The sequence below is a fragment of the Hemibagrus wyckioides genome, linkage group LG09 (genome assembly GCF_019097595.1).
Source record: "Hemibagrus wyckioides isolate EC202008001 linkage group LG09, SWU_Hwy_1.0, whole genome shotgun sequence".
Lineage (NCBI taxonomy): Eukaryota > Metazoa > Chordata > Actinopteri > Siluriformes > Bagridae > Hemibagrus > Hemibagrus wyckioides.
Window position 1 is genome coordinate 18002352 of NC_080718.1, and position 15635 is coordinate 18017986.

General features: G+C 38.5%; 1 protein-coding gene across 1 annotated transcript in view; it reads left to right on the forward strand.

The window, feature by feature from the left end:
- Positions 1-8923: 8923 nt before the first annotated feature.
- sash1b (SAM and SH3 domain containing 1b) overlaps positions 8924-15635 on the forward strand; it is a 62123-nt gene continuing 55411 nt past the window's right edge. Inside the window, exon 1 of the mRNA XM_058398822.1 lies at positions 8924-10068. Within this exon, the coding sequence (XP_058254805.1) occupies positions 9616-10068 (453 nt within the window). The 5' untranslated portion in view covers positions 8924-9615. The remainder of the gene's footprint in view (positions 10069-15635) is intronic.

Sequence of the window (15635 nt, forward strand, 5' to 3'; positions counted from 1 at the left end):
ACACTAGTTTCATCACAAAAGAAACCAAATGAACATTAAAAAAGAAAAAAAAAACAGGCTACTCAAATAAAGTTAAACATGATCTAGAGACAGTTTTATTACTCTGTAATTAAGCTTTCAAATGATCTTGTATTCATGTTAAGTTTGATTTTAGATGTGTTTACTCATATAGGTCATTGTAAAGGACATGCCATGCATGTCAAATAAGCTCCAAATAACCTTAGCACCTTTTACTATGTTCTTCATTTTAATGCATTATTGTGTCCCAGTTAATGTGACTATTACGCTGGTCTAATGAAGATAAAACAGGCAGCAATGATGAGCGTTCATAAAAATTAAAGGCAACACTTACTTGTATACAGACAACATTAGACCACAGCATCTACTTTACAAATAGTATGGTTTATTCATGAGATGTGCTGTAACTAGCTTAAAAAATAATATTAATAATTTGCATTGAGTATTATCTTCTAAAAATGAATCATAGCCAAAGGAGCTATAAATAATACAAATGACTTTGTACAGCATTTAAAGCATTTTACAGAAATTTAAAGGAGCTCAATGTGAACACTGTCAGCCCTTTATTCTTAAAACCTTAAGCCATGAAAGAGGATTAAGTATAACATTAGCTCAATAATTTCATAAAACCAAGTTTTGGGAGATGGCATGCAGTTCATGTTTTCAATTATGACATTAGTCTAGTAAAGACCTGAATAGAAGCTAATAATCTTGCATTGCTGAGTAACACATGGCACCAATTTGGGTGAACAAAGGTCCAACATCCCAACTGGAACAATGCATGCTGAATAATTAAAGTAGGAGACAGTTTGCCTTTTTTCTGATAAAAGAACATGTGAGCACTGTTTTCCATTACAATAATCCAACCATTTTTTATTCTGCAGATGTATTTCACCTGTTAGACACATTCTGAACATTCTCACATGTAATAAAATGAGTTAGAAATTTGTTTCTGTATTATGTTACATTTTATAGCGTACATAGTCATTGGTAACCCAGAGTGATGACTCTAGTTCTAGTTCCTAGTGTCTCAGGTTCAGCTCTCTCTTTCCATCAGTCATTATAGATTTCTTCTTTGGTCTTGTTTTACTTCACATTACAAATGCCAGTGTAACCTTGCAATTAACCAAATGAAGTAAACTAAAATATTAATGTTTAAAAAAGGGATTATTACAATAACTCTTCACTGTCTGCTGGTATTCTCAGATGAGCCAGCCATCCTGGAGACAGATGACCTGGACAGAAGGTTTGGCAGAGGACCAGACCCTGACACCATTTCACTGGCCTCTGTCACTGCTGTAAAAACTAATGTATCTAACAAAAGGTGAGGATGCATCTAAACACAAAATATTATACATTTCATTAAGATGGTGAAGTGTACGCACTTGACGGTATAAGCATTATATTTTACATTATTTATTTTACTTCAAATCAAAACCTGACATCAAAATTGAACCAAGCTATGGAAGACTGATGGATTTCCAAGTATGTTAAATAGCACACATATCTATCAATATTTCTTTTTTCCAATTACATCAACTGTGGAGAAATATTTAAATGTACAAGGTGAATTAAATTATTTAGATAATTTTAGATATTAAGATAATTACAAAAAAAAATGTGTAAACAAATGTCAGCTGAAGTTGAACTTCACTACATCTTCTGAATTATTTTAAAATTGAACTGTAGGACTGTCTGAATCCTAAATCCTTAATCCTTACAGTCATGTATGGAAGTTTCACCTTTGCGAGGTGCATTAATGAGGCGCGACAGCTAGTGGGCTTGAACATGGATCCTGTGGTCTGTGTTGAAATTGGTCCTATGTGATATAACTAAATCTAGCATATGATTAAAACGATGAGTTGGTCTATTAATGTTTTGTTTAACCGCAAAGGAATTTAGTAAATCTATAAATGTGAGTCCTAAAGCATCATTAGCATTGTCTACATGAATGTTAAAGTCTCCTACAATTAACACTTTGTCAAAATTTATCAAAAGATCTGAGAGTAAATGTGCAAACTCTTTAAGAAAATCAATGTAGGGCCCCGGGGGTCTATATACGGTGGCCAGTGCAAGATATAGTAGGGATTTTCTATGTATGTCAGTGAGTGCAACATTAAGGATAAGCACTTCAAATGAGCTAAACCTGTGCCCTTTTTCTGAGTAACGGTAAGAGAATTGTTATAGATAGTTGCAACACCACCTCCACGACCAGTCTGACGGGGCTCATGCTTATAGGAATATCCTGAAAGAGTAGACTCATTCAGACCAATGTAGTCATTTGGTCTAAGCCAGGTTTCGTTAAGACAGAGTGCGTCAAAACTATAATCTGAGATCATTTCATTAACAATAAGTGCTTTCGGTGCAAAGGATCTAATGTTCAGAAGTCCAAACTTTAGAAATTGTTTTCTTTTCTTATTTGGCCTTTGTTGGGTTTAATTGTGATTAGATTATTTCGAGAGCTATTAACGAATTTATTCTTTGATCAAGATGTGAGATGGTGATGAACTAACTAACTCAGCCAAGCCTCCAGTGATGAAGAGGTGGCTGATGATGGACAACTGTCATCAGTGTCCACCACTTCACCAAGGAAACCTGTCATCACTGACCGGTATGTGAACCGGTATCTCTATTGAAGTACATCACACTGCACTGATGTCACGGGCATGCCAACCTCAGCCACGCCCCCGCGCTCCCAATCACCAGACTTTTAATCACACCACCTGCACTCAATCACGATGGCTATTTAAAATGCTCACTCGCCGAGGGCAGCGGCGAGTATTGATACTGTTCAAGTAAAAGTCGTGAGTCTGTCTAAGTTATCCCCAGTTTCCACCACTCGTTTGATGTCTCTGAGTTACTGCCTATCTGCCTTAGTTTCCTTTTTTTCTCTGCATTCAGTCTTGCCTTTGTTTAAATAAAGAAGAGTGGATCTGCTTTCTGTCTGCGAGAGTGTGTTGTGACAACTCACTGTTATTGTTGGTCATTTTCTATTAATTCTCTGCATTCATTCCACAGGAACTACTTTCACCTTCCCTATTTTGAGAGAAAGCCCTGTATTTATATTAAGAGCTGATGGCAAGACCAGAGAAGAAGATTATACAATGCCAACATTGTACATAAGTTGGTAGGTCATGTATTTTAAATATTTGAATTTCATTTTTAAATATTGCATTGCTATATCATTAAATGTCTAAAACGGATTCTGTTATTATTACTTAAATGGAAGAGGGACTGAATGATGTTCAGGAGATCATTAAAACAGAGAAGGCTTTTTCTGAGCCTAGGCTCAGAGGAGTTCTAGAAGAACTGAGTAATGGCCGCAGGTTTGAAAAATCCGAACCTTGTCCTGGATGGCTGGAGTAGAAAACAGTTTGGATATTTCCCTCCACAAAGAACTGATTTAATGTAATATTTAAATATCAGGCTGAGAAATCAACACATTGTACCAGCCATCCCTGACCACTATTTGGCACCCCTTATTTAACAAAACATACAGAATACTCAAAACATACTTTTCTTATCATTACATGGTGTTATATTCAGAATCTATAATACCTTTTAAAACAACTCTTTTAGCAAATTTCTTACACTTTCTTACGAAGAAAGGATCAAGAAAGGCTGAAATTGTGCATGTGGGAGCTGGTACAGTACACATTGGATATGCTAGAGTGCACTCTAAAGACCTCCTTTTCTCTAATGTGGAGGAAGTGAAGTGAAGGGAAAGACTATGCAAAAGTCAAGACCATTTAGTTCAAGGTGAGATTAAATCCAGTAAACAATTAATTTGTTGCCTACTAAAGAACTTAAGATGTTTAAAGAGGTTTAATCAAATGTAACTGTGTCTATAACCTAACTGTTTGAAATTGTTTTTAACAGTGAAGCAAGTCTTCCAGCTGAGAGTACACACGTACCAGGCAAGGGGCCTGTTTACTGCAGATAGCACAGATTTGTTTTTCAACACACAGCCAGGTCACAGAGGTAAGACATTTTTATCTTCAACTTAAATAAGTATTCTATTCATTCTATAGAAATAATATCATGTGAATGATATTCTCTCAGATTGTGAATGAGACCCTCTGCCCCACATGGGATTAACTTCTAGTATTTGTTGAATTATGGTGAGGCTAGTGAGCTGAGGGATGACCCTCCAATTATCGTCATCGAGATCTATGACCAAGACAGTATGGTAAGCAAAGATATGCTTTAGCATTCTGTTAGCATGCTCAAGAGCAAGTCAGTACTGACAAGTTACATTTTGATACATTTGTAGGGTAAAGCTGATTTCATGGGGAGGATATTTGCAAAGCCATGGTCTTTCTGGCCTGAAGATCACAGGCATGACAGCCTATGGCATGAGGTAACTGGTTCTGGCCCGCTCAAGCCCAAGCCTCAGCCAGCAGCCTGGCTCAGTGCTCAAGCCTTGAGGCAAGATGTATTTTGCTGTTGCCAAGAACCTCATCAATTCCTCCCCTTTTGACCCCTAGTAAAAAAGTAATAGGTGACCTCACGGGTTTCCCAGAGGCCAGCCAATTAGATCATTTTCATTCCTGCAAAAAAGGGTGAAAAAAATCAGTCAGTGGGTTCACCCCTTCCCCTGCCATGAGTACCTTCCCTTTGTTCACCAGACCAACAGCACTGTTCCCAAAAACACACAGGGGTTTTAATGTAAAAAATCAGCTCACAGAGCATCTCAATGTTTCGCCGCTAGATGGCTGCCATTCACTCTGAATGTGACTTCTCTGTCTGAATTATCAGCCTCCAGCTGGACAGCTTTCAGGCCACAAATAAGCAAGGCAAGCTACATCAACTCTCAAGTGGGTGGTCCAAACAATAACAACGGAGTATAAATTTCTGTGTACCATGAAGTCATTATGCCTCTGTGTTTCTGAGAATTTTTTTTTTCCTCATGCAACTCATTTTTTCTAAAGGAGGAAATTTACTTTCTCTTAGAAATATTTGTAATATTGGGGAATTTCCCTAGACCAAAGTCAACAGGATTCCTATACCTGATACCTCCTTGTTACCCAGAAAAGTAGTTTACAGCATATATTTTCCATTAACAGCACATCCTGGTGTGTTTTTATTCCTCATATAACCCAGATACTTGTCTTTTTACAGTATTTAGTAATTAACCACATTATTAAAGAACTGCATGTTTTTCTTTGTCTACAGTTACACTGACAGTCTGAGTGTAAGTTGCTGTTATCTCTACCAGCTTTTACATTAGCAGTGAAAACCAGAAGACACTAGTTTGCATACAACTACGTAATTACTTATTTAAATATTGTTTGTCTCTTGCTGCTGTTGCTGAAGTTCAGTGGTGGGCAAAGTACACATTTCCTGTACTTGAGTGAAAGTAGAGATTCACTCATTAAAATGTTACTCCAGTAAAAGTAGATGTCCTCAATTTGAAGTTGAGAAGAATCTGTCACTCTACTCACACATACCTGTTAATACAAGGTCTTAGAAATAAACATGATACAGATGTCAGTCAACACTTTACAGTGTAGCTGTTGAAATATGTTGACATATGTGTGTGTGTGTTTCCTTCAGATTGTTGAGACACAGTGTTTTGATCAGAACACTCTTACCTCTACCATTAAAATGGCCTGAACTCCTTCCTACTCTCATTATCAGTTTCTTTTTAATTTATATGTGTTATTAATATAATGGCCCTGTGTTATTTGTTTGTTTGCATGTTTTTTTACAGAAAGTACAACCTTAATTTCTATTGCTGTTGTATGTTTTTTTTTTTTGAGATGTATGAATTAAATTAGATTATTGTGAGACTTAGATTATTACGAGACTCTTACAGTTTTTGACCAGAATTGAGGAGACAGGAGACAGGATTGATTCAACTCAAGTTTATTTTCTATCATTTTTTCCCCAGTCCCTTTTCAATTATTTTATCTTACTCCACATGTATATTTAATGGCACTGTAGCAGGTTGGTTTTTTAATTATTCTTTTTTCTTTTCTTTTGCTGTTAATTTGTTCATGTAAAAAGCTGATTTTTCAGTAAAACATGGCACTCAATTTATGATTTATTACTTTACTGCAAAATGTAGGCTATAGCCAGTGTTTCATTTAACCGTATTACCATACATTTTTACCATAAAGTTCTAGCAAACCACAGCTGCATTGATTTTTTTTTTAACATAAATTGATCAGACATTTTTTTTTATCTAAGATGTTCAGTCATTAAAATACCAAGTGTGCAAAATGTGGTAAATTTTTTATGTTTTGTAGAAAGGAAATGCAAACTGGTTATCTAAACCCTCCTGTCTATCTGACCACAGCAACTATCAGCTCTAGCTTTCCTCCACATTCGGAGTTGGTGCTACTTAGAAAGCATCATGGCCAACATGCTGCCCCAGGACCACTAAACTGCCACCGTTGGGCCCTTGAGCAAAGCCTCCAGCCAACCCTGCTCTAGGGGTGCTGCATCATGGCTAACCCTGCGCTCTGACACCAACCCCTAAGGATGGGATATGCAAAGAAAGAATTTCACTGTGCTACAATGTAGATGTGACAAATAAAGGCTACTTAGATCTGGACTCTGGCTAGGCCATTCCAAAATCGTTTTGGTGAAGCGATTCCTTTGTTGGTTTGTGGGTGTGCTTCGGGTCATTGTCATGCTGGAAGGTGAAATTCTTCATTTTAAGCATTTTAGCAGAAGCCTTAGGGGTTTGTGGCAGAATAGACTGGTATCTGGAGCTATTTATTATCCCCTCCATCCTGATTAAAGCCACTTCCAGCTCAAGAAAAGCAGCCTTAAAGCATGATGTTGCCACCTCCATGCTTCAATGTAGGGGTTGTGTTCTTTTAATGATGTGCTTTGTTTTTGTTTTGTTTTTTTTTTGTTTTTTTTTAGAAAACTTTGGTTTTATCAGACCATAACACACTATTCCATATGGTTAGCCAGGCTTGGTTGTTTTTTTTTATTTTTTGGATAAAAAAGCTTCCATATTGCCACCCTTCCCTGTAGCCCAGACATATGAAGAATTCGGGAGATTGTTGTCACATGTAGAGAGCAACCAGTACTTGGCAGAAACTGGTGCAATTCTTTTAATGTTGCTATAGGCCTCTTGGCAGCCTCCCTCAACAGATTGTTCCTGGTCTACTCATCAGTTTTATGGGGATCTCCTGTTCATAGTAATGTCACTGTTGTGCCATGATTTCTCCATGTGTTGTTGTTTTTTGTAACCATCTCCTAATTGATATTTTTCAACAATTTTATACATTTTAATACATTTTAACATTTATAAACAGATGAACCTACGCCAGCCTCTTTCCTTTTAGAGAATTTGAGGTGAAGAGTATACTTGGGGGCAGTAGTAGCTCAAGTGGTTAAGGCTCTTGGTTGTTGATCAGAAGATCGGTGTCCCAGCACTGCCAAGCTACCATTGTCCTCATTGGCCTTGTACCAAGGCCCTCAAACCCTCCGCTCCAGGGGCTCTGCATCATGGCTGACCCTGCACTCTGACCCCAAGCCTCCAAGGGTGGCATATGCAAAGAATTTCACTGTGAAGTAATGTATATGTGACAATAAAGACTACTTAACTTGCTTTTATATGAAAATATCCAAATTTATGGATATTTTCCTATCCTCATCATGTCTGTTTCTTTACTTAGCTAGCTAGCATGAACAACTTGGCCATCAAACCAGTTAGATAAAGATAATCTAAACATCTACAAAACACTTACTTGTAGCTAAAAGTTAGGTAACTATATATAATGAAACAAGTTACCTGTACAACAAAGTGACTCAGTTTGTACTCTTTCAGCAGTACTATTAATGAAACTGGATTTTATTTGTTGTAATTTTAAATGTGTTTCACCTCTCATCTGAGTGTTTCCGTCTGCTGTGCGGCAATAAACTCAGATGTGTGTCCAATATAGACTATATTGTCAAACGGTTTCAGACACCCCTCCAAATCATTGAATTCATAACTGGCCTGCACAGAGTCCTGACCTCAACCCTATAAAACACCTTTGGGATGAATTAGAGTGGAGACTCTGAGCCATTCCAAAACTGGGAGGTCTGTCTTTATGTGCACATGAATTTAATATGTATAATAACTATAATTGCTTCAACTCTTCTGGGAAGGCGTTCCACAAGGTTTAGGAGTGTGTTTATGAGGTACTGACCTCAAAAATGCAGTCTTGGGGTGGTGGTAGCTCAACTGGTTAAGGCTCTGGGTTGTTGACCGGAAGATCGGGGTTCAATCCCCAGCACTGCCAAGCTGCCACTGCTGGGCCCTTAAGCAGGGTCATCTGCATCATGGCTGACCCTGCGCTCTGACCACAACCCTCAAGGATGGGATATGCAAATAAAAAAAATTTCACTGTGCAGTAATGTATATGTGACAAATAAAAACTACTTAACTTACTGATGTTGGACGAGAAGGTCTGGCTCACAGTCTCTGCTCTAATTCAAAGATGTTCTATTAGGTTGAGGTCAGGACTCAAATTCCTCCACACCAAACTCGCTCATCCATGTCTTTATGGACCTTGCTTTGTGCACTGGTGTGCAGTCATGCTGGAACAGGAAGGGGTCATCCCCAAACTGTTCCCACAAAGTTGAGAGTATGAAATTGTCCAAAATGTCTTGGTATGCTGAAGCATTAAGAGTTCCTTGGAACTAAGGGGCCAAGCCCAACCCCTGAAAAACAACACCTGAATTCAATGATTTGGAGGGGTGTCCCAAAACTTTTGGCAACATAGTCTACACTTGACATCAGGAGTATAACAAGCCTAGACTCTGGTTTTCTGCCGATACCTGGTTAAAACGCCATTCAGCCTTTAAACCTCGTAAAGTTCCTTGCGTGTCCTCTAAGCGGCGCTGTGGAGTAGAAAAACAACAACAAACAGACTGAAGCAGACTCGCTTCAGTTCAGCCACAGACTGATAATCAGACAGAAACGGACGCAGCAAGTTCAGTTGACGCGCGCGACGAGGCACACAGAGCTACTTTCCGTGTATTTGTGGCTTTGCGTTAGAGACTAGAGAGAGGAGCTGCAGATTTTTCTTCTGTTACAAGTATAAAACTATCTGCGATGCGTGAAGACTTGCAGCGATGGCGATTAAAATAGTTTTCAGTGCTAATTGAATGCAAGCTCGGAGGTTCATTGACACTTTTGGAAACGCCAGCGCTGAATGCTGCTGGTATTTAAGCTGACCACTGTCGGACACAGGAGATTTGTTAGAAAGTGACACTTTTGCCAAGGTAAATCCTCAGCAATGGACAATGTCACCAGGTTGTGTTTATTCTAAAATGCCAACAGCGTTTTCAACTTTACCTGCAGTATCAGAGCTTTTGCCAAGTTTGTAGCTCAACTTTCGTACTGCTTTTGCATCCTCGATTTAAAATGTAGCCTCATTTTTCTGCATTTCATTCGCTTGGCATGATTCAGAGACGCAGCAAACTGGCATTCCCAGTAGTCCTGTTTTGGAAACACACATTTTCCTTCCAGAGACGGACTCTCACGGACTCGCGCCTTGCCAAACTCCACTTCCCACAAAGGACGAGGAGGATAATGCACGCGCAGCTTTTACTCTAACCGGACATTTCTTTTTGGAAAAAGTAGCAATAATGATGAGCAGCGGTCCCTCTATCGTCTACGAGTGGCTGAAAACCCTGCAGTTGACTCAGTATGTCGAGTCGTTTGTGGATAACGGCTACGACGACCTGGAGGTGTGTAAGCAGATCGGAGAGCCTGACCTGGACGCCATCGGGGTGTTTCCCCCACATCACAGGCTCAAAGTTCTCCGAGCAGTGCACAGACTGAGAGAGGAGGACAAGAAACTGGCCCCGGGTCTTTACTTCACCTTAGAGCCCCTTCCAGATGTCTCCAGTGTCTATGACTGTAAAACCAGTGGGTCCTACTGGGACAGAGAAGGACTTGAGCTGTCCAATAACAATAATCTTATGCTCGGAGGTTCTCCAGATCCAGTGTCTTACCCGAAACTCAAGCTGAAGATCCTGATCCGAGATAAGCTGATCAAGGATGGGATAGACCTGACTAAGCCCCCTTACTCATTTAAGGTGTGTATAAGCTTGCATCATGGCTGCCTTAATAGCATGCACATAATTATTCCACCCCAGCGCTATAAAGCCTACCTGTTAGTGCTTGTTACACTCCAAGTCCTTCAGCATATAATTTCAAACCTTTGCTCATCTTCTGCAGTTTGTGTCATTCCTGAATGTAACATGCACCACTGTTTCCCATTGCTTAGTTTAGGTGTGTGTGTGGAGCTGCACAGAGAAAGAAATGTGGCCCCTAACTAGTGGTTTTGGAAAATACTGTTGTACAGTAATCACACACTGCTACACAGACATGAGACACAAATACAGATGGTTTAGTGATAGGCCTTAGATTTCAGACAGTCTAAATTTAGCCCATCATTCATAAGTAGACTCTGGGGTTTTGGGTGGCATCACTGTCTTGTCTTTAATCAATAACCCAGAGGACACAGACAATCTATTAAGTTCATTTAATACTGACATTAGAGAGATTTACAACCCAGTGATCACAATGAAATGTGTCTGCTTAATGAAAGCTGAATGGATTATAGTAATTATAGAACTATTATTTTGTTTATATGCAGAGATGATTTATTTGGCAGTGTGATGTATTGAAATTGTCAGCTATGGGGGCTGGTTATTGAGTTATACTGCATATCTGTGCAAAATGAATCACAAATGCTTTACAATGTGTGTATTTTGTAGAAAGCTATATTATGGTGCCTGTATGCTAATACCTGTCTCTCATTAAAGTAGTATTGAAGGTCGATCAAGTGCAGGCAGATATCACACTATTGCTCTTGTAAGACACAGAGTAAGAAGCCATACCAATTTGTTTTCAAACTCACTGTAGTGCGTGAGCTTAATAAACCACTGGTGCTGAAATTCAGGATATCAACCTGTGGCAGCATGGGACCTCGTTGAGAGCTCGTCATGTTACAGAACGAAGCTTTCAATGGACTCGTCCCGTGCTTTTGTTCCCAGCCTGGGCTGAGCTTCTGCTCCGCTTCTTATCAGCGCATTTATCAGAGTGGCTGGTCTCTGGTGACAGATGGCTGTAAATGGCTTTATTGGGGTTTGAGCATTACCCCAGTGAGCCATTTAAACTTCACTTTGAATGCCAAAGACATTCAGAGCACACCGGTGCTCATTATTTATTATTATGTTTGTAGTGAGCTTTTTTGATGTCATCCAATTTTTGATGGCTTTTGTTGTTGAAGACATTATAAAAAGCACTCACAGAGACATCTTAAGCTGAGATCAGTTGACAAGATGAATGTTTTTATTAGGTCGAAATAGCAGAATATAGAGTTCCTCCAGCTGTTTTTATGTTTTTCTGGATCGAGCTTGGTCATGGGAATGAACCTAAGTGCTGTTCTGGCCTTTGTCTCTGGTCTTCTGTCTTTGTTGGGGACAGTAGGACAGTATGTTAATTATATTCAGATGGACATTCTTACTGGTGTGTGACTACAGATCTCCTCATATTTGTCCTCCTGTCATAGAAGTGAAGTGTGTCACAGTTCAGGAATCCTTTGTCTTCTACCTAAGGACCCAGCATGTAATAGAATGATGTGAGTTTCAGATTAAACTCTCCCTTAATTAAAACCATGTTATTCTAATCAAGGAGAAGAAATATCTGTATAATGCTCTTCACACACAGTTAACATTTTGTCATGCGTTTGATTAAAGCCATATTTGGATGTTATTGCACGTTTGGGCTTTCTTTGCTTTCACAGGTCCATATAAATGCAGCACTGTGTCAGCATTTTAAAACTCATTGAACTTTTCTCAGGAATCACCCACACACTGAGTCGGCTCTGTTTTGCTGCCGTGATTGTGAGACAGAAACAGATGCGTAATATGCTTTTTACAATATATTGTTTGAAGTTTGTAGGATTGTGAGTATTTTAATTGTTTGGGCTATATTGCTATATTATGTTACTTTTTGTATGTTGCATCTGTGACCCATTTCAATTTTTATATGCATTTAAAGCAGTAATATCTCTTAACAGAATATTTTTTTTTGTTTTGCCACCGACTGGCGGAGGCATTAAGTTTTGTGGTCGTCCATTCGTCCATCAAAGATTCTCATTAGCCCGGTATCTCAGTAGCAAGTGGTTGAATGCTTGTAGGATTTATGTGGAATTATCACTTTAACCAACAGATGGACTGATTAGATTTTGGATTTGATCCAACCACGTTCAAGGCCACAGCAGATGTCTAAAATTGTTTTTCTTCAATCGCTTCCTTCTTGTTTGAAGCATATTTTAAGGGTGTTTCAAGCATAGAAATTTGCAACAAGAAAGACTAGATGTGTTGGCAGTTGAGGCATCCCTGATGACACTGTTGGCATTGGGCTCTGCTTGTCATTTACATGGTTCCTGTGTTTGATTTTAGGCATAATATAACAAACAAACAAAAAAAACATTCAGGGCATGCATAAAGTTGTTGGTATAAACAGAAGCATAATGGAGGGATGGAGTTCTCTATCTAGTAGAAGCTACAGAGTTGTTAGTGAGAGCATTACGCAGTCTAACGCAGCTTTTATGTCGATTGACGTATCCTCTGTCTGTTTTCACTAGCCTGAATGATAATGTGTTTGTTTTATTTGTAAGCTGTGGGTTGCTGTTTAGCGTGTTCAGTAAACAATGATTATAGAGCCGTCTGCAACACAGCAACAGAAAGACTGCACTAAATCATAGTCCTGTAGTGACATGCAAGGCTCTTCTCCAACAGTTATTTGTTTCCTTAGTTTGAAAAAGGGTGAGCTCCTTCTGTGTTGCTTGCTTGGCTACTAAACCATCATTGTTCTAAACAACACCATACAGATTCGTCTTTTGTGATGTGATTATGGAAAAAAGACTGGAGGCTCCTCTGTAAAGTTACAGTCTCTTACTGCTGAGAGAGTGCAGGCTCACTGCTGTTTAATCTTCCGAAAAGTTTCAGACTTTACCAAACTGCTAAGTGCTGGAAAAAAACTGACGTTGTGACCCATATCTGACCTTTTATTTTATTTGATCTGAGGGAGCTGATTTGTATTAGCCTGGAACATTTCAGACCTTGAGTTCATAAAGCTTTTGCACAGTAATGGGAGCAGAACCATTTTAGAAAAGGCTTACATGGATTATTGAAAGGACCAGCCACTAATATTTTGATCTAGTATGGAGCATTGCTTGTCGTTAAATCTGAATGAATATGTTCCCCCCTGTCAACTTGGCCAACAGCTCAGCGATGAAGATGAAGAATAGCTGAATCATTTCTCTAAGTTGCTCTTTCATGTTCTTATCGAAGCAGCCAATCACCACACAGCAGCACAGCCCATAAATCATCCAGATACAGGTAGTGTCAGATTCCTCTTCTGGTCTTCTGCTGTTGTAGTCCATCTGTCTTGAGATTTCTTGGAGGTCTTTCTGTTTATTACAGTTGTAAAGAGTGCTTATTTGAGTTTACCACAGACTTCACAATCCTGTGTGATCACTTGTCTCTCATTAACAAAGCCTTTTTTCACTTGCAGATCTGACACTTCTGTCTTTATTCCACTAGTGATGGAGGCATTATATATTCAGCTTGTCCATCTAGTATCTCAAGAATGAAGAGTTGAATATTTGTCGGATTTATGATTATATATGATCATCATTATGTAATTCCATATCAATCCTAAAAAATCTAAGGAGGGTCAATGTCAAAGCAAGGTCAGATTTAATCATTTATTTCATTTTATTTATTTAAAATTTTAGTTGGAATTATCATTCGAATAGGAAGATAAACTAACTAGATTTTAATATCAAGCCAAACAGGGTCAAGGTCAAGCCTGAAATTTTTTTTTTCCAGTTAGCTTATATCCAGTTTAAAGTATATTTTTAAAGCTATTTGTGGTATAAAGTTTATTAGCAAGAAGGACTAGATCGAGGCATCCCTGTCGACACCGTGGAATTGAGCACTACTTGTTTGATTTTCACACCATTCTGTGTAAATTCTACAATCTGTTGGGTGTTAGGAGAACAGCAGTTTTGGAAATACTCAAGCCATCCTGTCTGCAATAATCCTGAAGTTAAAGCCACTGATTTCACATTTTCCCCTGTTCTTGTGTTTGATGTGAACAGTAACTGAAACTCATGACCTGTATCTGCGTGATCTTATGCATTGTGCTGCTGCAATATGATTGGCTTATTGGAGAACTGCATGACCGTACAGGTGTAGAGATATTCCTAGTGGCCAGTGACTGCACAGTGAGTGAAGACTATTTAATTTGTTTCTCAGAACAGATACTTTCATGTGATTGGTGAATAATGTTGATGAGATCCTCATGTCTATGACTAACAAGAGAAACCATGAGTTTATATCTACAATGCGAGGGAAATATATAATGTAGGGAAACCATGCAGTTAAATACATGAAGCTATGTTGAGTGTGCACACTGGAATAAATTCTGGGATAATCTGCAAAGAAGTTGAACTGTGGGTCAGTGTGCACAGCTGGGTCTATGGCGATGCTGAAATAAGCTCACTGCCTTTAGAGCAACACAAAAGTTGTTACGCGTCATTGACCTTATTCATTTTATTACAGCAACATTTCCCCAAAATGCCATGATTTTCAGCATCGACAAGAAAAACAAGTTAAAACTGCCAACTATTGTACAATATGCTAATAGATGTAAGTGATATACTGACTGTCTCTTAGTTTACCTTCACTTGAACGTGAAACCCAAAATTGTATTAAGCATTTTTAAAGTAATGTAGACTTTGACATGGAAACGTGGTCCATACATATTAGCAAGTTGCTGTGAGAGGTGAATAATTTGCATCATCATCATCGGTGTCACTGTTTCAGCTTTGTATTACCTGTTTGAGGTTCTGTTTTGTTTTTTTAATACACTTCTTTTCAATGTTCACTGTTTTTTTCCTTCCTGATTATGTTGTATATTGGATGGCATTGCACAATAGCAAATAAAAAGTTTTCTTTCTTTTTTTTTTAATAATTTGTCTACTCGTTACACTACAGTCTTCAGCTCGGACTCCATAATTTGAATGTTTGTGGTTATGGCTGTTGTACATTTTAGAAATGGCCAAAAGTCCCACACTGAAATATTTAATATGTATGCAGTTCATTTGACTTTTCAGTTTAACAGTCATGCAAAAGTTGCCCATAGTTTTCCTGGTTTTGCATAATTCCCAAATAAGTCTTGTGCTACTACATGGAAGAATACAATGATGTGAGTGATCTGAGGTTGTGTGAAGAATATCAGAAAGTGTTTGTTTTGTGTGTCTGTACTATGAATGGTCAGTGAATTGTGAAAACCGTATGACCGATACAGGGGGGAAAAAAGTATTCTTTCAAATTGTAGATAGTGGAAGCACTTTACATTAACTGTGATGTATATCATCCTGTGGGCGTATAAAATTAGTATCTCGTTCCACTATTTGGCTCTGTTTGTCCACTGATTTCATTTTGTGGTGGTGTTGTACACCGCTGTCTTTTCAGTCATCTGTGTTTAATTACACACTCAAAGGTTCCCCAAGGGTTCTTCAACTGGTTAATCATTGTAGAGAAATTGAAACCTTTAGCTATGCAATTCTGTATAAAGCGTT